Raw genomic sequence first — 25,292 nt, forward strand, 5'->3', positions numbered from 1 at the left:
AAACGCTGTTTCATTCAATGTGTTTCTTTCCAAGGTGCTAATCACACAAATAAAACTGAAGTGTCTTTTGCATGTGGCATCAATGATTTTATTGCTTGAAAATTGAAAAGTGACCAAATGTCACGACAAATCGGTTTATGCTTTGTGTGCGTGTTGACTGATGTCGACGCTCTTTCGATAAGATTATCGCGATTTGGCGGATTTTGATCATATTTCGATTTAAGTGGCCAATTTGTTATCTACGATCATTGCTACCTTTTGTGTGTTCGTATATGTCTATTCAAAAAAAAACTCTACAACTGACAAAATCTACAATTTTTTTATCTTTCTTGAACCAAATAATAATATTTTCTCGATAATTTAAATGATTGAAGTTATTTTTCCAATAGCAATGATATTGTAAATTCTGATGATCTGATAACATGGTGCATGTGTATGTGCAAATAATAATATTTGAAATATTTCTGTGCAAATGAAATTATATTTGTTTTGTATCGTTCGATTAGTTTAGATATTGAATATTACAAAAAAAATTACATCAATTATTCTTATTTTAAAGAAATTTGATTGTTTTGACTTTAGACAAACTCTCAAGTAAATTATTTTACTAAATTTTGATTTTGATTTCATGATCTTAGAATTTGATGTTTTTATTTATATATTTGAAATTATAATATGATGAAAGATTTATTCACGTGTGTATTGTTTGGAATGATTTTAAGAACTAAGTTTCTACTTGGTGAGGAAAGTATTTTTGTAAAAAAATTCAAAGGAAAAAATGAACTTGATTAACATCATATACTTAATTTGGTGTGACAGTAATTAATTGAATATTCAAAAAGTTAAGCTCAACTCTGCCAGAATTGTTTCAACTTTTTTTACACATTTTCTACGTTTTAATTTATTTTGCATTTGGCTGCGGGGTGTTTGCTTAGATTCTTTAAATTTACATACGCTAAGTTGATCCAAATGAAACAATATGCACGCGTGATTTCTTCAACTTGGTAACAGTTTTAATTTTAAAGTGGACTATAAATATTTTTATTATCTGGATTAATTTGACGTAAATTTAAAGAATCGGAATGAACACCACAGCAAACAAATTATATCTAACAATGCAAAATTGTGTTAGCAATTTCTATAGACATTCAGATATGCCTCAAAGTGACACTAATGAATTTTTTTATATGTTACAGCCTTAAGTTTGAACTTTAATGACATTCATATGTGGAGATTTTAATGTAAATTTTTTCGACGTACAAAAATATTCCAAATTACAAACACTAACTGACACATTGGTCCGCTTTAATGACACATGTCCAACATATCACGCAGACCAATCGATATCTTTTTGGTTGAGAACCCAAATAATGCTATTCAATTTGGTCATTTTCCATCAATGAGTTTTCCATCAAATATTTCTAATCATGAGGCAATTTATGGAATGTTTCGCATTCCAGTGGTCAAGAAAAAACGTAAAATTGAAAAGCGTAATTTCAATAAATACAATGAAGAAGAAGTAAATTCATTCGCTACTAACATAGACTGGTCGGTCATTGGACAAAAATGATGGTGTTGACAATAAAGTCAACGTATTTTGTAACTATTTGCATCAATTTTCTAAAAAAACATTCTCGGTAAAGACTATTATTTCTAAAAACGACTCTGTACTATTGATGAATTAACAAATTATCCAAATGTGTCTGACATTTTTTACTCTATTTGGTAGATGTCACAAACATTTCAATTTTTTTTTTCTAACTTAGTACATAAATCACAAGTATTCTGTCCCAAATTCCAAACTGTAACAAAATATTGTTTATGGTCGCGTATACAAAATTTTCTGGCAAAGAATAGAATGTTTGTAAAACAATGCAAAATATCGGTTCATTTGGTATTCATCAAACTGAGATGTTGATAAATTTGGTGAATCAAAACATTTCTATCTTCAAACGTTGGAATAATTGTTATTTATTATTTTCTTCATCATCGAATATTTCTCTCTCTCTAAATGTTTCTTCGTCATTTGAATGGCAATTTGTATTGATACAGGTGTGATTGTGTAAATGAAACATATACAGCTGTTTCTCATTCACGATCCATTATTATCAAATTGCAACAGCCCACCAACAAATAACCATAATAATCAGTCATAACAAACGACAGTCAGACTGACTTTGATACATGACCATAATCTACTAGAAAAAATTAATTCAAACCATAAAGTATCTTCACGAAGAGTGAAATTTTTGGCAACATTCTACGATTGAAATATCTCATATTTATGAATGGTCCAAAATAGCGTAATTTTCAATGCCATACTTTTTGCCATCGAGCGATAGATGTCTCTGTATTCGTTTCATAATTTGCGTTTTATTTACGAGCCAATATTTCTTGCTGTTTGTAAGGTGCAGCTGGTTTGTTTTTGTCGGTGTATCATCTCACCTCTTTTCATCTCAACAAAATATTAAGGTGTTGCGAAAAGAGAGACAATGACGACGATGATCAACCAAAACAATAACCAGACATCGTAAAATACATGCATGAATAATCTCTCTTGGATCGAATTGTTTTGACTAGTGTCGCGTATGCAGAGAATGTGCAAATAAAGACAATAAACACGGCAGCCTTATACGCCGTATGAATAACAAAACAACGTTTTGCATTAATAAAAATACGCAGGAATCGTGTACTATGAGATCATTTAAAAATTGCTTCCAACGGAACGACCATACAATAATAATGAAATTACGCGAAACATACGTGCAATCATCGCAATACAATTTTAAAACATCAAAAGCCACTTGACCTAGAAGTGCATGATGTACTTTGTTCGAACGAGAAAAAAAAACAGTGACTAAAGATTCGAATAACTTTTTGTCTAACAGGCTACCAGGCGATCAAGGTCAGTGGTATATAAAACAAAGTCAATTTTTGCGACAAAATCGTAAAATTTCGGCCAGCTTATTTCATATATTGTCATATAATTAGAACTAGGTTCGTTGACAAATATGAAATGATCTCAGCGGAGTCTATTAAAATATCACTGCGATACTTTTTTTTCTTAATTAATTTGAAATTTCTCCGCTGTTTTTATGAATGACGAACGGGGATGCGTTAATATTGGTTTGATTAAAATTCGTGGGAATGAGCATGAATATTGTGGTTCGAAATTGGTTGTCGGTGTAATGTGATAACGGGGCAAAAAGAAAAATTTAGCACGAGAAAGTGTTTGGTTGATGTTAACCGTGTTCAACAGATGATAGATCTCTTGGTGTGAGTGTGTGTTGATCAAGATTCGTTGCATAACGTAAGAAAAAAAAAACGGTTTAGCTGTCACGATCGAATGATACACGGGCTGGCACAACAATAGCTACAGACACCAATTTTAATGTATGGATTTGTACACAATTTGTTTACAGTTTCCGAAAAGGAAAATGAACATTTTCACATCAACGACATTATGTAAAATGACAAAAAAATGTTTCAGTAACATTTCTAAATGAAGATCTGATATACAGCGAATGAATTTGTCCTACGCCATTCGAGTTTTGGCTGATCATTTATATGAAAGCCACTTCAGAAATCGAACAACATTTTCTTTTCCTCGATTCACACAATTTTCATCCGAACAAGCGAGCGACCGAACGAACGAACGGAATAAACATTTGTATTACGAAACCGCAAACAGTGCTGCTGCTGCAGCAGCAACACTCACACAAACCAACCAACTGTGACTCTTTCTCTCGCAGTTCGATTTGTCATTGTATGTGTGCGTTCATTGTTCATTCATTCGCACACAAGCGAAACCCATTCGATGTATTTACTCATAATATACGCATGACGAAATCGAAAATTCTTCGCACACGAGCTCTCTCAGTTGGATTTTGAATATTCGAAACAAGAAAGTTTAGTCTCTGTTAAGACGGTTGCCTGTTTAAGCGTGTTCTCATTCCGAACGACAAAAAAAAAACACTTGAGCTGTTTCCAAGCTTTGCATCGAAAATAATCGTTAAATACTTCAAATAACAACGGTTTTTTTTAAAACAGTAATCAAACAATTGTTCCAGTGAAACTCATCGCCACATTCTAATTTTAATTGAGTGATCGAATAATTTTCTTAACAATTTATTGAACATATTTGAACATAGTAAAAGCAATAAATAAACAAACGAAAAAAATGGCACGTAGTGGATTTTTGGCAATTGCTGTTATCGCCGTTATTATGGCTGTCTCATTCCAAGAGGGTACGTGAAACAAATCAAAACACTTTCAATTTGTGTGTGTCTCTCTCTCTTCCTGTGTGTGTGTGAGTGTGTTTGAAAATCAAAGTTGAGAGAAAATGTTATGAATCTTACAAGAAAATGAAAAAAAAAAATCAATTGCGCTCTAAGCAAAAATGGAAGGTTGACCATCAGAAATACCAGAGAAAACTTTTTTTAAACATGACGTTTTTCTATGACCAAATGATTCCAACACTTTTTTTTCATATTTTTTTTCTTCTTTAAATTTTATGTTCCAAAAAGGCATTGCAAAACAAATAAAAATAAAACAAATTGTATAGCGTGCGATAACATTCTGTTTCGAATGTCGTTTTTTCTGTTGCTTCGAATGCGTATTAATCCTGTTTAGAATTTAAACGTAGATTTGTCAGTCACGAATGTGGGAAACGTAAATAATACGCTTCATTGTCTGAATTTGTTGTGCTCGACTATTCATGTGATTCGAAAAACAGAGAAAAGAGTATCATAAAATATAGGTTAATTGTGTGCTTTTTTTTATTATCTAATAATAGAACGACTGTTCATCTATAAAAAAAGAAGAATATATGCGAAATCGAACAGACTGAGGCAAGAGCCAGCAATCGCTGAGCACATCATTTGCGCTTGTCATACATTTATGTGCATTTTATATGTCAATAGATTTTGTGCTGTAGCATATTCAGCATAGATTGTATAGTTCGTTAATATAGTAGGAAGCACAGTATATGTGTATATGCCTTTGTGTGGCAAATTTTTCGCTTTCCCATTTCGATATCAAAGCACTACAACTGGGAGACGATTTGCAGTAGAGTACACGACTGGAGTCTGATTGGCGCCATGCGCGCACTCTTTCAATTAAATTTAAAAGGCATTTAACCGTTGGGCTATGCTTAATTTGGTGGGTTTGTTGTAACTCGTACACTTTTGCGTCATTTTTGAATTTACTCACGATATATGACGTGAAAAAACGAAAAACTAATTTGAATCGAAATAAACGGAGCCGTCGTAATTTATTTGCGTTCATCGTATTTCAGACGTGGATGGTATAGGCTGAAAGCATAAGTATAAACATAGCATGTTTTGCTTCCCCATAACAAAACAAAAGAAATAACTCGGATGTTTCGTTCAACATGTTAGCACTGGCTCGACCTCATTGTACACACATGAACGATGAATCCAAGCGTTTGCGATTGAGGGGATAATATTTTCGTCATAGCACGCACTATGCAAAGTGTCTACAGCATAGACAAGCCACAACGCACTTTCTGCTTCTTTATTTGGGGTTTTCGTATAAACAACAGTGTCAGTGTTCATGACAACGCTTGTACAGCAACAAATACACATGAAACACAACGAACAAGAGCTGTAGAATGGAAAAGTTTCGTCCCTCCGAAAAAAAATTCAATATATGTTGTAGTGATTCCCGATTTCGAGTCTCAAGCTACTGCTACAACAAGCGAAAGTTGAACCATTTGATATCGTTTATTACTTATCGCTCGAATGTTCCCCTCCGTATTTTTCGTGCCAGACTGGCGACAATGCACTCCTAACTATGTCACAGACCTTTTTGTATACATTTTTTTTTTGCCAATATCACGATTCTAGTTGCGTTGTTTATGAAATTTAATAGATTCTGATTTTTTTCTTTCGTTTGCCTTAAAACTAACTAACTTTGCCAATGCAAATTGTGAATTTTTCCAAAGCACATCCTATCGATGTATTGATTTAAAATTAATATTTCACTGCTGATCATTTGCTGTTGCCGATGACTGGCCACATGAGCTTGTTCATAGCAATTTGCACTGCTTCATGGACATTGAAAACTACGCCACGTTAAATTTTAGCCAATGATTGAGGCGAGATGAGAGAGACAGACAGAGATGTAAATTAACGCTTAGACACAAACTAATCATAGTTTTGTTATTTAATTTTCCATTCACTGTTCGTTCGGCCGAATTGACATTTATTCGCGATGCCCAACTAATAAGCATCTATACAACACACATGACACAATCATTTGTCTTCCATCAATGTGAATGTGTTTTTCAGGAGCAAATTTATCACGAGAAATAGCAACGCGTTTTTTTTTTTCAATTCTAATTAATGATTTGCCTTTGCGTTATTCTAGATATGGGCGTGTGTTGAATTGCCATATGAATGATAATTATTATTTCGTTCGTATTTCGCTTGTACTTTTCATGTCTAATCTATCAATTCGGAATGTGAGTCACAGACAAGTAACAGAAAACAATAACAAACTAAATGAAATATAAAAAAAAGAGCATTTGATCTCGGCAAAATATAGTTATCATGTTTCGGACATTCGCTCGTTCCTATCAATTTGAGTCTTGATTTCTATTTTTCAATTGACTACAATTCCGTTTCTGATATTCAAAGTGTTGTTAACAGAATTTAATCGCAAACAAAACAAAATGTATAGAACGCGAGAGTTTATTTTGTGCACGTCCACTAGAGGAAAATTTCCGATGAGATTTCATGTTTCAACATCATTTCCCAAAGCCTAAAAAATCTAGTTTAAATATTGAGTGAGCAGCTCACACAATTCCGTACACAGAATGTTAGACTTAGAAAGGTCCTGTGTGGCAATGTCGCTTCAGTTTCGACACAAACGCTTGCTCAAGAAGCCATTTTTCAAGTGATGTCATCGCCTCAAAATATTTTTAAATCGTCAACAGACTATTCTGAGAGGCTGATGTTATGTGCGCACGTTCTCGAATCGCTCGATTAAGATATGGCCGCACCGTTGACTGTAAGCGTATGTCTTGAGAGAGAGAGAGAGAGAGAGAGAGAGAGAGAGAGGAGCATGTTTCTACACCGAAAACGGGATCGATCGTTGTCAATATCAGGTTACGCGGTCCACCATATAAATATCCACCATGAAACATATGCTTGTGTTCGTATTCTGTGCCCCGGCATATTACATATCGTTACACCAAAATCAGCAACACTGAAAAGTAATGAAATCAGTTCGTGTAACTGCACCTTTGTGTACAGTTGCCATATCCTGTTTAGACGTTTCAGTTTGCACGAAAAATAACGAAGAGAAATTGAAGCCGGCCGACCTCACCTCAAACACGAAGCCTGACAACATCAAGTGTCCGCACCGTTGAAGATTTTCAAACATTGTTCGATCCACTCAAAAACCGTGTGTGATGTCTCAGAAGAACAGTTCGGTAGAAGTTATCAAGTGAACAATACAACGTTTAGGTTAATCAACAAAATATTGGAGACTTGTTTTCTCAATGCGCCTGCAAAATTTCCTGCAACGGAAGTGAAATCACCTGAAAAAAAATATGTCGTCAAAACACATATTGACCGAAGCCATTTCTGATAAAATTCACTAACGCTTGAATGCCAACAATCTCTTTGAACTTCAACCGGATGTTTACGGGAATGTATGATGATATCTATAGCTATTTTTATTTCGATTTTACGTTAAAAGTGCCATTATGTCATTATGCCCTATGTCGTTCAAGGCATCAACGCTTAATACTACACATCGCATGCGATTATCGCGCGAATATTTAAAGGTTTGGTGCCATTAGCCAGAGTTCAAAATAGACATAATCGATATGAACGATATTTGAGCAGATTTGACCACATCCAATGTAAAGCTATGCCTTTTGTGTTGAGATTGCGTATTTCACTTCGCCGCAAACAAAAATGATAAGAACAGTATTGCGTTTTTTACTCGGCGTGACGTGATCATTACGGCGAAACGCATCATTTCAATTTCATTAGAAATTTTGAAGGTCACAAGATTTCCATTTATCTGTACTTCCTCTCGCTATAGTTGTGATTCATAGTCGAAAAATTTTTGAATCTAAAAGCACATTTTTTATTCTGAGTAATCAAAACACAAACGTTTGCGGAAAAGTTTCAATTGCGTATGTAACTCGTTTGATTGGCATTTGTTTCATATTGGGCGCGGCACACAAGCCTCATTGACTGAAAAAAAAAACTGGTTTCTAAGCCTGCGATTTTCGATGCATCGAAGAGGAAAAAATACACGGCAAAACTTCGCGATTATCAGTAAAAATATTACGAAATTGAGCTGAGGTGAAAGACTGAAGATTTCTTAGAAGGATCTATTGAATGAATCATGTAGATTGATTGAATCAGCGATATCATTAAAATCCAAATAAAGTTGTTTGGTGCTTGTAATCGACAAGGAATATGCAAAACATCTTTTTTTGCATAAAATTCATCAGAAATGTATTGTAATTCTTCCTCTATTCTTTATAATTATTCCATTGACGGTCGATATCCAATCATCGAATAAATCAATGCATGGATTGCGTGAGATTGGCGTCTATCTTTAAGCTTGATTTCGTGTATCAAGGAAATAAATTCAATGAACGTTTCCATGATAATCGTTTTTTGGTTTTCACGGCCTTCGCATTGGGTTGAAGTCTTTTCTCCAAAGTCTTACCTTCATACGCATAATTCGAGAGAGCTCTGTGTGACGTAAGCCCAAAAATTATTATGGTTTATCTTTCCATCGCAAGAAACACATTGTCATTTTCTATTCGGCTTGGCTGTGTTAGTTAATGGGAATCATTGAATTGTTCTCTCTAAGTCATAAGAAGAGAAAAAAGAACCGAGAAAAGACTAGAAAAGCACAACGCTAATAGCTTGACTCTAAATAATAATAATATTTTTTGTTATGAGAAAAATTCAAAACTACAACTACCGTAAATATGGTTGTACACAAAAAAAAAAACGACATAATCTTAGTGTTTTTATATACTGAAAAGCTACTTTGATCGTCTAAAATCGTTGTGTATTTCGTTGAACTGATGATCGCTTCGTCAATCCGACCAGATCAGAAAACGAAAATAACAACAAAATAAGCGAACAAGAATAACGATCATTTTTTGTTGATTTTTGTTCGTTCGTTTTGTTGCTCGTTTGTTGTGCTGCATTATTTCACGATTTTCATACGCAACAGTATATCGTGCAGAGAGTATAGAACTCTCAACCTACTGCCTCACAAATGCGCACACATAAACATATAATGGTTTGCAAGCAACAACACAACTGAAACCGGTTTTCATGTAGTTCGAAACAACAATCACGTAATAGTTGATTTGCATTTTGTTTTTATTTCGCGTATACTCGAAAATATTTATAATACTCGGTCGAGGTGGCTACACATTATACAGTCAGTGTGTGTGCGCGTGCACACACATTGTGCGCTCGTTTTAGTTCATGCTGTTGAAAAATCGCATTTGTACACCATGGTAATAATAGTGACGGCATTTAATCGAAATATTTATATGCAGCACACATACAGGTCACACCACATTAGTCATATACACACATACATACACGAAATATCATTTAAAATCATCACGGTTTCTTTTTAATTCATCAGTATGTACGCTGGCACACAGTAAAAGAAGAAAAAAACAAAAACACAATTCGTATAAATATAACCTATAACCACGACTCCCGCCACAATCTATAGTTGGATACGCGTGTACTCTGAAACGCAAAAAAAAAACAAAAACTCTCGCACAGCGCGATGGCAAAGAAATCTCATCACACATACACAAACCACAGCGTGGTTATACATAAAAACAAAAACAATGAAATGAAAAGAGTAAATAAGCGGAGAAGCAGCACGAGCTGTGCGCATGAGTTAAGTGTTTTGAGAAAAAAAAAATATCAAATTCCTTCAACTGACGAATTTGCCGCTAAAATTCGAAACCAACACTCCCGAGTGAATTTCCTCGAATGTGTGTGCGGTCTATACATGGTTTACAATTCAGTTTCTTTGAAATCGGATTTTTATTCAATCTTTTTTTTCTTAGCAATTTAAAGATTTGCTATTGGCTTTGAATTGAAATGTGACGTTGATTCATCATATTTCTGATCAGATTTCTCGATTTGTGTTGTTGTTATTCGAATTGATTCAGAGCGTCGTTATTTCGCTTGCTTAGAATCTATTCAAGGTTATATCGATTCGTACTTCTCGAGCGTTTCAGCACTTCTTTGCAATGAGTCAGGTAAACAAAGCTAAATAGATGCTCAATATTCATGAGCCATGGTGACACACGAGTACAACAAACGCACACTTATTCCGCCGTACACAAAATTCATCGCATCGATTCACATTCATTACTTTGCCGTACTATAATTTTTTTCTTTTATTACATATATGTTTATTTGATGTCTTTTTTGCGGCAGTTCGAATAAATGGGTGTTTATTTTAAATAACAAATAAATACCATTTTGTTTGTGTCGTGCTGAATTTCGCACCGTCAAACTACCTACATAATGGATACGACAATCCATCTTCCGCAAACATTTTTTATTGTAAATTCATTTTAGCAAATTTATTATTCTGTTTTTTTTTTTTAATTAAAATAAAATCAACGAAAACAATTTTCATGTGACTTAAACGCATACAAAATGAACGACATTCACCACATGATGATACATTGGAATTACATTTACAACACATTAATTCCAATTTAAGCTGTAATTCACAGTACAACTCTTCAACAACGTTTCGTTCGAATCGATTGTGCTCTGTCATTCCTAAAGCAATATTGAGCTCTGATTTTTCATCGATCAGGCATGTTAATTGGGCTCCAGAATAACAGCGAGAACTTTGTTGTACTTACGTCGTTGTTGTTGGTGTTCTAGCGAGCGAGACAGAAAAAAAAAACTAGAAAAAGAATCGAAATGTTGTTTTGTGTTGAACGTGCTATGTCAAGCATAGCATTATTGCATATCTTATCACGATAGTCATTAACGCTTCACGGATCAAACATGCATCGCTTGATTCCGATGGTAAAATCGTTGATTTTCGAAGCCCTAGAAAATATTTTCGAAAAAAAAGCCCATAATCAGCACAATTCCCTTCTTCTCTTTTTTGTCAGCATTGATGTCTTCTTTTATTGAGGAAAAATTTCGATAAATAATATTTACACACATGAGTGACATTGTCAATCCGCCAATGTTGACTCGCAAACACGTAACGCGTAATATTTCTTAACGACATACAAAACTAAGGCATTTACGGCAAATTGACGCTCAAACAACGCGAAAAAAGATGAAAAAAATGTGACAAAGCGACATGTTATTATTACTTTTTGTATGGAATTACGTGCAAGTCGGATGTGTTCAAACACAAAAATCTCTTGTAAATTATTTAAATTGACCTTGCATTTGAATATGGCAATTGTTTTGTGGAATTAGTCACTAAATTTTTTTTCTCGATGTTTTCAACGAACGCGCCAAGGCGTCATTGCAAAATGATTCGTTCAAGTTTCCCATTTTGATACAAATTCAATAGCGCAAACTCAGGAGAGAAAAACTCACACGCCTTATCTCTTTAATGAAAATGCAAGTATTTCCAGTCAAGCAAAACGTTGCTCAATACAACAAATATTGTTAGTTCGATTTTTTGTTGCCATCATCTGGATGACATAATTCGCCAGAGATGTACGTTTCACAAGGACTTGATTGATTTATATCAACTATTTTACATTGAGAAGAAATGATGCGTAAAATAAAAAAAGTTCTAGTAGTGTAACAATGTGACCGACAAAGTGGAGCATTGAGTGAACATCAATTGCGTCGGTTATCGACCTTTTTCATCAATCGCTACGAAATTCGGCTAGAAATGCTCTTGATAATGATGATGTTGAAGAATTAATTTGTAGAACGATGCGCTTTGTAAACACTCCGCTTCACTATAGCGATGTGTTTGAAACGAAAAGAGAAAACAGTTTCTGAGTGAATGTGCGTTGTTTGCTTTTTTCTTATACCAAAACATTGTTCGATGTTTTACTCATTTCTCACTGGCTGCTGCTGCGGCTGCTATATCGCTGACACACATTCTGAAGCATTTTCTGATTGCGATCCCCATATACAGACAAAAGATATTCTTGACGATTTTTCTCATAATAAAATGTGAACTTCAAACTTTTTCTATGTAGCGGCCCGATTTTCAATCACGAGTTTTTTTTCATCTTGTTCGCTCTCGCTTGCTCGCTCTCTCTTTCTCGAAGTTCGGCTTCAAATTCACACCGTATGCATTTTCAATGCATTTTGCGTTAAACTGTGAATCGTTTCATCACTTATTTTTTTTTTTTCGTTTTAATTGAATGTGCTATTTTCGAATTTTTCAATTAACATCTCGAGATAGTGACTATACTGCACATGTTATTTATTGAGAACGGAGAAGCGGCGTGAAGCAAATTGAAAGCCTCATAAATTTGAGACAAGCACATCGTAAGTCAAATGGAAGTATCGAATATGATTAAAGTTGCACGCCTCTTAAATTCAAAATTGCTTGAAATTCAATGCTCAAAGCGATCGATATACACACATACTCATTTGCCTTCTTTGTTCAATGGACTCACGCACATCTCAAAGCCAGATTCTGATGTGATCTGTTCTCAGTCGGTGTTCCTTAGAGAGAATGGTCTGTTCTAATTTCGATTAGACATGCTTTGCTGTTCTGTTGCTATTCAATCTCAAATCACCGAAATATGATTTTGATTTCAAAAATAATAAATGAAGTCGATTCATGTACGTGTTTTGATATTAATTACATGCAGACGTCTTGACTCGAACGAATGATGTGTATATTAACCTTGATTCTTTTCTCTCTCTCTCTCTCTCTCTCTCCCTCTCTCTGTCGAAGCAACAGCATACTTTATTTTTGGACGTATATTCAAAACTCGACTCGACTTGCTATTACCAAATGGCTTGCAATTAAATACGCACCAGATGCTAATTGACTGAATATTCTAATACAATGTCGAACGATTACCGACTTAGCGACTCAACTTGGCCATTGTTTGTGTTCGATGTGAATCGAATATTTCGACATCGCCAAAGTAAATATAGTACAATCCAAAAATCCAAGTTCACAAACGCTCACTGTCGAAATGTATTCAATGTCAACTGGGTGGATGACAAGTCGAGGAAGCGATATAAGCGATTATTATAATTAAAATGTGAATTTATATGACATTTAATGGTGCGCACATACGAAAGAGCCAACTCTTGACGACGTATTTCCCGTCGTGCATGTGTTAATAAATTTCTCCTTGTCACGAGCATAAATAATGATGAAAAAATAGGAAGAAAAATGCCGTGCATTCTGTAAAGCTGTTAGCTAAAGAGAGGCCCGTCAATTATATTAAAATGTTTTCTTGTGAACTCGATGCATAAGCAAAACAAATGCGGTGACCTATTTTGATGCATTGCGACTGCATGGCTCGCTCTCTCTCTCTCTCTCTCTATAGGCTATACAACAACAGAAAAATAATTAAATGCAATTGCAATTTTATTACTACGGGAAAATGGAAATACAATGGAGTGGCTCCAAACGTATAGCGCACCAAGCACTCACATTTCATATTCAACGAGCAAAATGCTAGAGTTCAATAAACGCATTTGAAACAACGTACAAAACGTACGGTGCAAGCTGCTTTTATCGCACAACAATCAAGCTTTTCTTCCATTACATTCCACTATGTTTGGTCGCATTTCGCAGAAGGAAAAAAAGCGAATACCAACAATTTCAGTCGCCAGAAAATCACTTTCACAAAAAAAAAATCAAAGAAGCGAAACATATGAATAGCAGCAACTGGTACAAGTACCAATACACACACGGTCATGATTTCATTTTTACCGCAAAAATGTGGTCAATTGTTTTCACAACGGGAAAATGCGAAAAAGTCACAAATTGATTGATTTATTTTCTAAATAAAATTGAAATCTCGCCTGTCCAAAGCACACGCGCCGACCTTTTCGTGTCGTTGTTTTAATTGCCGCAATGAAAATCCTTTTCATGGATTTTCGACGAAATGAGAATTGAGCAAACAAAACACGTGATCATAACGGCAATTTGTTGCCTCGTCAAATATAAATGTGTTCCGTGTATGTGTTTGGCATTGCGCTGGCAAGAATTAGCTATTCTATACGTGTTGTATATACTTAGAAAAAAACATAAGTGCTTGGTGCTCATCATCGCTTCGAGCTTACAAAGTATTGAGTTACGTAATTGATTACGCAACACATTTAAATAAATGGAATTTACTACATTTTTTCTCATTCTTGCTAATGTTGGCATCCATCCAGAGGTTACTTCGCGCGATCTCTATGCTTAAAACAGCTTATGATCAGTAGCGTGACAACGGGTGAAACAAAACAATAAAAAAAGCACAAATAAACACGACCAAGAGGAGATTCCAATTCCTCTAGCCATGTCAAATGAACTAAGGTTTTTTTTTTACCTTAATGTATAAAAATAGGAGCATATTGTTGCGCGCGCCTGAGTGTGTGAAACATCCAACAAGAATTTGATTAATTTTCATTAAATAGAAAAATATGGTGAGCGCTTGCGAGCGAGAGTGGATTTTTCCATTTGGAGTAATTTCCATAAATCATACAATATTCATAAGATCGAGATTCGATCAATGCAATCCTAATTACAGAACTTCACAAAGAATTTTTACTTCGACTCAAGGGCGTCGTTGTCTATTAGTTAGAATGATTTGGTGTTTTTTGTTTGGCGCATTCCGTTTACATTTTCCACACACACACACACAAAAAAAAGAAATGAACGACAGATGGTTCAAGGTTGAGTGTCCAGTTGATAAACATGCGAAGAAAACCGTATTTTAATCATCATTAGATGGAATCGAATCCAAATCAGACTCGATCGACAGGACACGTGGACAACATGGAATGCCGTAAATAGACTTCGTTGTTTCCAAGGCCAACATACACATCCAATTGGGAGCTGTGACAATTAAAAGGAGCCACACTCTTCTTCGATGACACTATCACTGGACATAAAATTGATTCGACAAATGATTAAAAAAAATACACGCAAATAATGCGACCGATTGAAAGTAGTTATATTCATTATGGTATGTGTGTGTGTGCGCATACCAATCACCCGATCAAACCATGGACGAATATTTATCAATGTGTAAAAACAAACTATTTCATTATCGACCAATTGAGTGTATCGGGAAGTCATTAGTCAATGTCATAAACAAGAACAAATAAACCTTTTTTTTTGAATCCCATCACACAATCGGTTCACACATGTCATTAACACTTGATTAGAATGGAATTAGACGTGAAAGTAAGGATTCCCATAATTTTTGTTGTTTCAAAGAATGATTCAGGTCACTATAATGTCATTACTTATTTATAGATCGATCGATCGTTGATGAAAGCGCGTAAACAAGTCACATGCAGTTTATGCTATACAATTGAACGTGTTTTTATTTTTGAAGCGAACACGAACGGGAAAAGTGGTCAAAATTGTAAATATACTTGGGAAAAATGGTGTTGTTGCTGCTGTTGTTCGTCGAAATAATGACCGAACAACTGTTTGATCTGAAATCTTCCATTTGCATTGAACGCAAATTACTTTCTTTCTTCTACTACTCACAAATCCATTTATATCGCATCGAAAATCTCTGAGCTCATTTGATGATTTGAAAATGAAACGATTAATCATTGCAGTTACATTGAAAGCGCAATAAATGGATTTAGAATCGTTGACAAGGTCAACGTAAATGTTGTTATGAATCACAACAGAAAGTTTGCGATTAGCGCAGGACAAACACACATACAAATCGAAATGAGTTAGCTTAGGATTTTATTAGCAACCAAATTGTAAACATTTTGTCTCTCTTAATTAGGTTGAAAGCATTAAATTTTACGGAATGTAAACAAAATTGACTAACATGAAACGGCGTTTTTTTTATCACTCTTTTTAGCATCCGCCATTAAATGTTGGAGATGTTCATCGGACGCATCAAATGCAGCTTTCTGTAATGATCCATTTGATGCAAGTATCATTAGCGATCAACAAAGACGTTGGAGCTACGTAGAATGTACATACCCACCCGGCCAATTGAACCCATACAGCCAAGGAGCAAACCAAAGAGCCGTTTGCAAAAAGGTCAAACAACTTGGTAAGTTTTCGTTACAATTCTATCAATCAATATATCACAAATTCATTTAAATTGATTGGGAATGGGATGTCACGCGTTTGTGATTCGCAAATGGACGCCACATTCCGCATACTATGCATTTCGACGTGATAGTATTCGAAGAATGCTTTTACTTTCATTTATACAATGTGTTTTGGCCATGTCATTCACACTTGTGTCCGATTTTGCTTCGAAACTACGTCCAAATAGAGTGATAATATTCATTCAAATATGAATATAAATATAATATGTATTTATTCGTTCGTTGTCCTTTTCAAAGTGACATGAAATTGCTAGGTAATAAAAGAATCGTGATTACCATCGCACACATTCTCGTCACACTCAACATTTATTTCAAAATATCGTACATTGTGTACACTTCCCGTGATTAATCGAATGTACCTTTCTCAGCATTTAATTATTGGTTGTTGCCAACTACGGATTTTTATTATACAAATATTAGGGCTATGGGCGCTTGAAGTAATATTCGATTTGGTTTCATGTCGATGAACCAAACTGAACGGAGCGACCATCGAAGAGAAAGTTTCACCATTTCAACCGGAAAATGTGACTATACTTTTGCATGACATTATATTCAAAATAAATTTGCATTCATTGCATCGGCCTAAAACTGAATCTCGCTCAAATCACCACTGATCTCAAGCCAAGTCATATCACGATTCGAAAATTCAATGTTTTTTTATTATAATTTTTCAAGATTTCCATAATTTAAATCGCATGATGTTTTGTTTTCCGGTTAAATGAATACGAGATGGCAATCGGCATAATTTTCATTGGAATTTTTTCGCCTCATTATCGTTTTTCAGTGATTTGAAACGATATTCTCGAAAGCGGTGGCAAATGATCGCTCGCTAGCACGGGCAAAAAGGGACAAAGAAACAACAAATGCGAGATCTTATTACTTCTTCCGAATAAACAAGAGAGGTCTTGACTTTGAATGTGTTTTTGCAAAACTAGCAAGTGTATAAATATACATGATACAGATAAAACCGAATAAAATGACGTAGTTAATCATTTTGGCTTATTTTAAACACTGAGTTGAACGGTTGGATCCACAACCAGTGCTTAAAATCGTACTTTTCGCCCTTGCGCGTGTCATTTTCGACTAAGCCCGTGCTGTGTGATGTCAGGCATTCCAAGTGTGAATCGCTAGCATAACTATCAATAGCCCATTTGTACACATCGAACATTCCTACGCACATTTCAACTAATCAAAATCACCATGATGAACAACTCGAAGACGGTCTTCAATTAAAACAAATAGTTTTATTTATTTATTTGAATTCTTATTTGACACACGACTAACAAAACTGTTGTGCTCTGGTTTGTCGTCTATTTGTATATAGTGTAGCGACGTTTTCGGTCATATAATCGGCTTAAAGATTATTGTTTTTGACTGAATTAATATAAATTAACAGTCGCTGATACATAGAACGTTCCGTCATGTAATTATCTTAATGAAACGACCGAAAAAATGTTTGAGTTATCAATCGATATGTATGAGTCACATTGAATTGAATTTCTTCCAAATTCTGAAGCTATTAGCCCACTAAGTCATTTCGAAAGACGAGCGAATCGAGGAATGTGTACAGTCGAAAATTCGGACATGTTTCGAAATTATTTCGAACTTTGGAATACCTGCTCGGTGGCCAATTTGATCATTTATCATGGACAATTTACAGTGTGAACATCAATTGTGAACGAATTGTGTTCGGAACTTTTTCGAGCTCATCACGACATTCATCTAATCAAAAGCAATTAAACCCATGAATATTATTACATTCAATGGAATGTTTGTGCCGTTAGGTTTATGATATTTCGAGTCAATTTCTTTGTTATCTGCGAAAATGCATCGATGCAATTGATTTTGAGCCGCTCATGAAAAATGCAACAGAGATTGTTGTAATCGAATGAAATCGGAATGTTAGAATCGAATCGCGTTTCATTCCCGTCAATTTTATTTTATTTTTGCTGCCTCTGGCGTGCATTCAGCTAATAGTATCGTAATTGTTTTGCGCTTTCAGTGAACGACAAGTACGTCATCTCGCGTTCGTGCTTCTGGGAGAATACGAACTCACCAAAAGACGAATGTCTGAACAGCAACACACCATCATACATCAAAACAGAATTCTGTGAAACCTGCACAACTGACGGATGCAACGGAGCAGCCCAATACGGTCCAGTTGCTCTGCTGGTCGCTATTCCAGTGGCTGTTGCTAAGATCTTATTATTGTAAGCTCAGTCTCTCTAAATCTCTCACTATCTTAATTTTTCTTCCGTCGCAAAAAAAAAACAACAACAACAAATCAAAACATTTTTTTCGTTTTGTTAAGTTTCATGTTTGAATCTTTTTGTATTGAAAATCCGGATGTTATTTTTATTTTCCAAATTTACCTGCCCAATGAATTAGGTATTTAAAAGAGAGAAATAAAAAGAAGATGAATTGAAACGAACAACAATTACAATTTTAATTTATTACGAAAATCAGCAGAAAATTACCCTAATTTCGCTATAGTAAAAGATCATAATCAAATCTATTTGAGAAAAAGAAAAAAACCAAGAAAAAAAAATCCGAATAAAATTCACTCTAGCACTATAAAACTATATAGCACAATATTAAAACGCAGTTTTGAAGTTAATTTTTGGATTGTCTACGTGTAAAGAGAAAAGGAACAAAAAAAAATTCTACCAATAAACATTTAATGAAATATTCTGTTTTCTTAGTAGCTTAAGTAAATATAAGATCTGTTTTTTTTAGAAACACAATTCTGATGCGCGAAAATTAAGTCATTAATTAAGATTTCGAAATTTCAACATAGCAGCGCAAACATTTCAAGCTTTCTGTAGTAGTCGTCTGTCAAAACAATAAAAGTAAATAACAAACAACAAAATAGAACTTACTTAAAATAGTTACAAAATGTCAGTACTTATGTGACATTTCTGTCCCTTTAACTGGAAATTTAGATCAATTTATATTTACACGAAAAGTGAGAAGAAATACACAATAACTGTCAACCCGCCAATTCAAGTGTTTTCTTAATCGATGTTTCACACATTCAAGTCACATTTAAAGTGAATCAAATAACAATTATTGTCTCCGTAAAATAGTGGAAAAACAGTCTTTGTCACGCCTTTCCAATATAAACAAGAAAAAAAATTGTCTTTTTTTTTGCAAATGTTACTATTTGTAGAGGTTATTTATAAGTGGATAGATGCATAATCGCTTAAATTATTGTGCTACATTTTTATTCGTCATTCTCTCACGTTTTTTGTTTTTTCAAATCCAAAACTTGGCTTTTAACTAACTTGTACACCGTTTCGTCTGTTCTTTTGTCTTAATTCTATTCTTTTTTCGCATTTTAAATCGAACCAAATTGAAGTGTCAACCACCTCAGTGTGTTTTCAGCCGAAGAATGCCTTATCAGATACAAAATTGCAAATTGCGTTACACAATAATAACAACCATGAACAGAAAGTACATAAAATTTTATGCAATTTCACAAGCGACAGCATTTTTATGAAACAAATTTAGTGTTTTAGAGCATTTTACCGTGTACGCTATAACGAACCATTCTATTTCGGATATTCTTTTTTGGAATCTCAGCATCACATATTACGTGCTATTTATTAAATTCAAAAACAAGTGAAGAAACAAAAAAAAAAAACCATAGAACAAAAAGAAAATTGATTGTTACCACCCATCCCTACTGTACATAAAAACGTGTATATTGTAGATCATCTGAGCAAAAATCAATAAAAAAAAATTCGTTCCGACATATTTTTCTAAATGTGAAAACAATGTTTCATAGCTGTTTGTGCTGATGTATATAAACAATAGAATAAAAATAAAACAACAAAAACTCACAAAAAAAACTTCTTTGTTTCATTTAATAATTTGATATTTTCATATTGAGAATTGAACGAGTAGCCACAAAGCAGGTATTGACAAGAATGTTTTTTTTTATCATCGATGGGTGGACACGTAAGTTTTTTTTTCGCCAAATAATTAAATCTGAAAACGATCTTGGTTCATCATCAGTCATGGGTTAATTGGCAATTTATTAGAGACGACGATGCCAGAGCACAATTTAAATTCATTCATAATATACCTACGCTACAACTTCAGCAAAATGAGCATTAACATACGCAATTGCCGTTGACTAAAGGCAAGCAACATACATTTCGGTGGGTACGACTCGTATCTTGTTGGCAGACATACAGGAAAGCTCAATTGGTTAATTGTTCGCTTGTTACTCCGAACAATGGTCAATAGTGTTCAACAATTTGTACCGAGTAAGTAATATTGGGAAAAGGCTTGCGAAGGAAATACAATTAGCGATATCTTGCCCATTTTTTGCGCAAGATTCAAACAATGAAACCCAACAGATCGGCAAGGTTTGTGAGAAAGTGTCTTTTCAACTAAGCTAAGTTCATTTCTTCCTCAATAAAGAAAACAAAAGGGAAAAATATCAAAAATACACACAAAAAGCCTTAAATAAATGTACAATTACATTTAGTCAATCAGTATTTATCGGTCAACGGCAAACGAACGGGCGGTGCAAAATTACAAGCATTTATTATTCATGAGATAATTGCAATATCGACTTTTACTTGAATAATGAACATCCGGCGTTGTCGCATGTTTTCACCATCAATCGCTATGTTCTATGCTTTAAGTATTGATATTCATTTCAGTGCAAATTGACTAAATTCTTGTTTTCATACATAAATTACGGATAAGATTAGTAATCGATGCAAATTGCCCACGAATACATCTTGACTATGACACAATCCCATATAAGTCAATAGTTGATATGTTTCAGAGCATTTTACTATCTATTTTAAAATCAAACACAGTTTTTTGTTTATACATTTTATGGAGCTGGTAAACATCCTTCCCTGTGATCATTAAATATGATTAACACCACACATTTTATGGCAGACTATTAACGTTTTTGCATATTCAATTAATATCAATGATTAACTCTGCGTTTGTTTTGAGTATATTTCCATTTCAGATTATGGGTAAGATGCTTAATCGGACAAATTTATTGATTTGTAGTTTTCAAATCTAATCTCTAAGTTAAACAGATTTTAATTGATTTTCGCCCAAAATTCAATGTAAACAATGTTCACCAAATTCAGCTGAATTCCCATGGAATGCTTATCAAATCATTTTTCCACATTCGAGATAAGTTTTGTTTTGACAAGAGAAAGAATTTAGTGGGGCGTAAAATCAGTGTTTTCTTCTATTGAAAACGAAATGATGATGATAATTGATACAATTTTCGAAGAACAATGCAATGCCAAAATTCCACAGCATTTAACTCGTATACAAGACTCTCCAGTAGATAAATAGTTTGCTTGTAACAAAAACGTGAATCATAACAATGAAAACGTTGGTAACACGAAAACAATCCAGAGAATAAATCATTTTTGTCATCAATAATAAATCTGTATGGCAGAACCAGGTGAATAATCATCTAGAAAATTGCCTGAAAACGACCATTTGCTAAATATAAACGTAAATGAAAGAATGAATGTTGATCGTTTTTTTTTTGTTCAATTTATAGCAAATACACGTAATTTGAGTCATGTTGTTGCAACCGATTCATCTGTGGTTGTGAAAAAAAAATGAATACCTTACATTGTGTTCTGTGCCGTAGTGCTAATTGATAACGAAAACGACAATTTCAAGTTCAGTCGGCAAAAATTCGGCACTTTGATAATTACGGAATTACAAACAGTTGAAAAACCCTCATTAGGAGACAAAAGAAGAAGAAATGAATTTCAAAATGGTATGCGAATGCCTTGATAAACTTCATAAACGATTTTGAAATGCATGTATGCATCTCTGAACAACTCATAAAATATGCAAATCAGTTTTGTTGACAGTAATTACTCATACTATTGGAAAAGAACGATCATGAACAATGGTTTCGACTTGAAAAGCGACAGTTTGAATGTCTCACCGAAAAGAAAGATATTTAAATGGTTTTGATGCTTTGTGGCTTAGACTTTGTCCGAATGAATGGAAATGATAATGATTTTGGACAAATCATAATAAATTAAATATTTGCTCTGAGTCAGAGCCTCTGACTATTATAACTGATTGCTGTAAATTTGTTCTTTGATTTGAATGGAACATTGATCATTTCCACTCTCAAGCGTGGTGAATTCATTATAGCCAACAATTTATTAAACCATTTGGATTCCCCTTTGAATAATATTCTCCACGTTAATTGTCATTCAATGTGTCTGTTACGCTATTGAATACGGTCGCCTAGCGATGTCGTGCATGTGAATGTTTGGGTGTGGTGAAACAGCGTCATTCATTACGTGATCACACATTGAAAGCTAATGTTCATGTATGAATCGCAAACGAGTACTAAACAAACGCACACACACGCACACACACGCACACACACGCACACACACGCACACACACGCTTCAACCACAAACCATTCGAACAAAACACAACGACACAGTTGCTCGAATCAGAACCATTGGCTATAGTAAACAGTAATTGAATACCGAAATTATTAAAAACAAAACCAAAATGAATCATTTCCATTTGGTGATTGGAATAATATTTATTGCATTTTGTGTCGAAAAAGGTAAGTTTTTGGTGAATTTCGAACGATATAAACGCTTGTGATCGGTTGAAAAGTGTTTGAAAAAGTGCATTATTTACACGGCAGCCACTGCCCATTTTTCAATTTAAATCTTGATATGTCAAACAAGTGAGGTTATATACGCGTCGAACAAACCAATGGGTGTTGATAATTTATTTGAATTTTGACGATTAACTCAAATTTTATTTAGATCAAAACGCATTTATTCATACAAAATTCGTTATTTAAACAGGTCTTTGCATAAAATGCTGGGAGTGTCGATCAGATTCGGATCCAAAATGCGCCGATCCATTTGACAACAGTACGCTGTCGATCACTGACTGCAAACAGGTGGCAGAGTTGGATCATTTGCCCGGAGTCAAGCCGACTATGTGCCGTAAAATTCGACAAAAAGGTATGTCTTGATCTCGTTTTTCGTTCAAATGACAATTTTATAGAAAAACTAATCTGTAGAAATGAGATTTTCTGCTCAAAAACGGTCATTATTCTTTTTAAGATACAAATAAAATGAAACGAATTAAAAAGTGAGTGAGATTTTCCGTTTTGTAACTAATTTTTTTCTCTCTCCATCTCAACAGTAAATGGTGAATGGCGTTACTTCCGAAGCTGTGCATTTATGGGAGAGCCTGGTATTGTGGGCGATGAACGATTCTGTTTGATGCGAACGGGCACATTCAACATATTCATGGAATATTGTCAGTGCAACAGCAAAGATGGATGCAATTCTGCGGGCCTCGCCAGTTCAAGCATATTTACAATTATCGCCGCCATTTCAATAGCTTTATTTAAATCCTTACCGCAATTATTGAGCACGTAACGTTTTTTTTTTCTTGTAAAGTCTGCAAAGAAGAAGTTGTTTCTTAGATGAAACAAGAACATATCAATCAATAGAAGAAATACTTAGCATCGATTTCCGTCCCAGAGTGTTTATCTCAATTTTTTAGAAACTCAAATATTTTTTTAACAACATTTTGTAGTTCTTTTACTATTTCGAATAAATGGATGAAAAAGAAACGATTTGTTATTTATCTACGAGTAAACTCGTAATTTTATTGTTACTAAATGTCGTAAAAGGCACAATTTTTTCTTGCTATTAAAATGCATTTGTATAAAAGATCTTTTCAAAAAAAGAAAGACAAAATTATTATGGACGGATTCATCTGAAATCAAATATGAAATTGCATTCATTGACTTAAACTAAACGATCGTTGTTCGAATGGGTTTCTAGAATCGCATGGTAACTACAGCTATGCACAATGAGGCGATTGTACTGATGAAGACGGCAATTGATGAGATTCGGTTTTGATAAGATCCGTTACAAGCATCGTGTGAGCAATAGCATTCTTCCCAATAGTCACCATTTTCGTAGACTCCCCAATTGCATACGCCAGTCACACCAGTGTCAGCAACGGATGCGCATCTACGGATTACATGCCGCCAACGACCATCCCCTGCAAACAAGAATTTTACTCACAATTTGCTATGCATCATAGTAAAAACAAGTTCAATTGAATTGAAACTTACAGATGAAGCCTCGTGGCCCTTGCTGGACGACTTTCATACAGAATGATCCAGGCATGTGTGATTCGTCACTGTTGCACTCAATGGCAATATGCTCCGATGAATTGAATCTTTTGTACGCTCCACAACTGTCGACACCCTTAACATCTGTCTGCGTCGAACACTGATAACATCTGATCGAAAGTACTAAATGAATGGGAAAAAAATGCGAAAATATTCGATTAATTCTCTTATTTTGAATTTTGATAGCGTTGTATATTAATTGCCACTCCCATTAGCATCCACCTGCTAATGACTTACCATTTGCGATGCACAAAGAACAGAAAATTGTTAAAACTACATAAATTTTATTTGCTTCCATTGTTAAAAACGATTGGATGTATTGGACAACACAAAAAATAAATCTGGGAATGTTCTATTCTGGGTCGAAATAATATAAAATAAATGGAAATATTGTTATTTTGTCGTGTTGAGTCAACCAGCAATACAAATACTATTTTGTTTTGTCTAAATGATTTGAAGTAAAGTTGCTCTCATCAAATTGTCGCACACACATGCATGTAACGCCATCTTTGAGGACAAAAATTAAACAGTTCAACATATATGATGTCTTATATAGACTTTGTATAGCAATTGAATGCGTAAATTATTTACGATATTATTTACTACTTATATTTCTAAAACTAATGCATTTTTGTGGTCAAGAATCTATAATTTCGTTCGTTAGTAAAAATATTTTCACTTTATCAAAAAGATGAGTAGTATGAACTTGCTGGTTTTAGGGCCGTTTTTTAGTATTAGTGTACACATACACACATACACATACACACATACACATACACATAAACAC

At 34.3% G+C, this 25,292-nt stretch overlaps 3 protein-coding genes across 3 annotated transcripts; 2 read left to right on the plus strand and 1 right to left on the minus strand.

Moving 5' to 3' along the window:
* Window positions 1-65: 65 nt before the first annotated feature.
* On the plus strand, window positions 66-20,158 carry LOC129569231 (uncharacterized). Its single transcript, XM_055447887.1, has 3 exons — window positions 66-4,247; window positions 16,049-16,246; window positions 18,310-20,158. Exons 1-3 carry the CDS (start codon window positions 4,181-4,183, stop codon window positions 18,519-18,521), a joined length of 477 nt encoding a protein of 158 aa, XP_055303862.1. The 5' UTR covers window positions 66-4,180; the 3' UTR covers window positions 18,522-20,158.
* A 2,587-nt stretch (window positions 20,159-22,745) lies between these two features.
* Window positions 22,746-23,935, plus strand: LOC129569237 (uncharacterized). The gene is made up of 3 exons (XM_055447893.1): window positions 22,746-22,903; window positions 23,154-23,315; window positions 23,500-23,935. The coding sequence occupies exons 1-3, from the start codon at window positions 22,846-22,848 to the stop codon at window positions 23,736-23,738; spliced, it is 459 nt and encodes a 152-aa protein (XP_055303868.1). The 5' UTR covers window positions 22,746-22,845; the 3' UTR covers window positions 23,739-23,935.
* A 53-nt stretch (window positions 23,936-23,988) lies between these two features.
* LOC129569236 (uncharacterized) lies at window positions 23,989-24,955 on the minus strand. Its single transcript, XM_055447891.1, has 3 exons — window positions 24,743-24,955; window positions 24,446-24,628; window positions 23,989-24,372 (listed from the first exon to the last, which is right to left on the minus strand). Exons 1-3 carry the CDS (start codon window positions 24,801-24,803, stop codon window positions 24,146-24,148), a joined length of 471 nt encoding a protein of 156 aa, XP_055303866.1. The 5' UTR covers window positions 24,804-24,955; the 3' UTR covers window positions 23,989-24,145.
* Between the last annotated feature and the right edge of the window lie 337 nt (window positions 24,956-25,292).

This window comes from Sitodiplosis mosellana, unplaced genomic scaffold (genome assembly GCF_009176505.1).
Source record: "Sitodiplosis mosellana isolate CC-2019 unplaced genomic scaffold, AAFC_SMos_1.0 Smas_scaffold_30, whole genome shotgun sequence".
NCBI classification, from domain to species: Eukaryota; Metazoa; Arthropoda; class Insecta; order Diptera; family Cecidomyiidae; genus Sitodiplosis; species Sitodiplosis mosellana.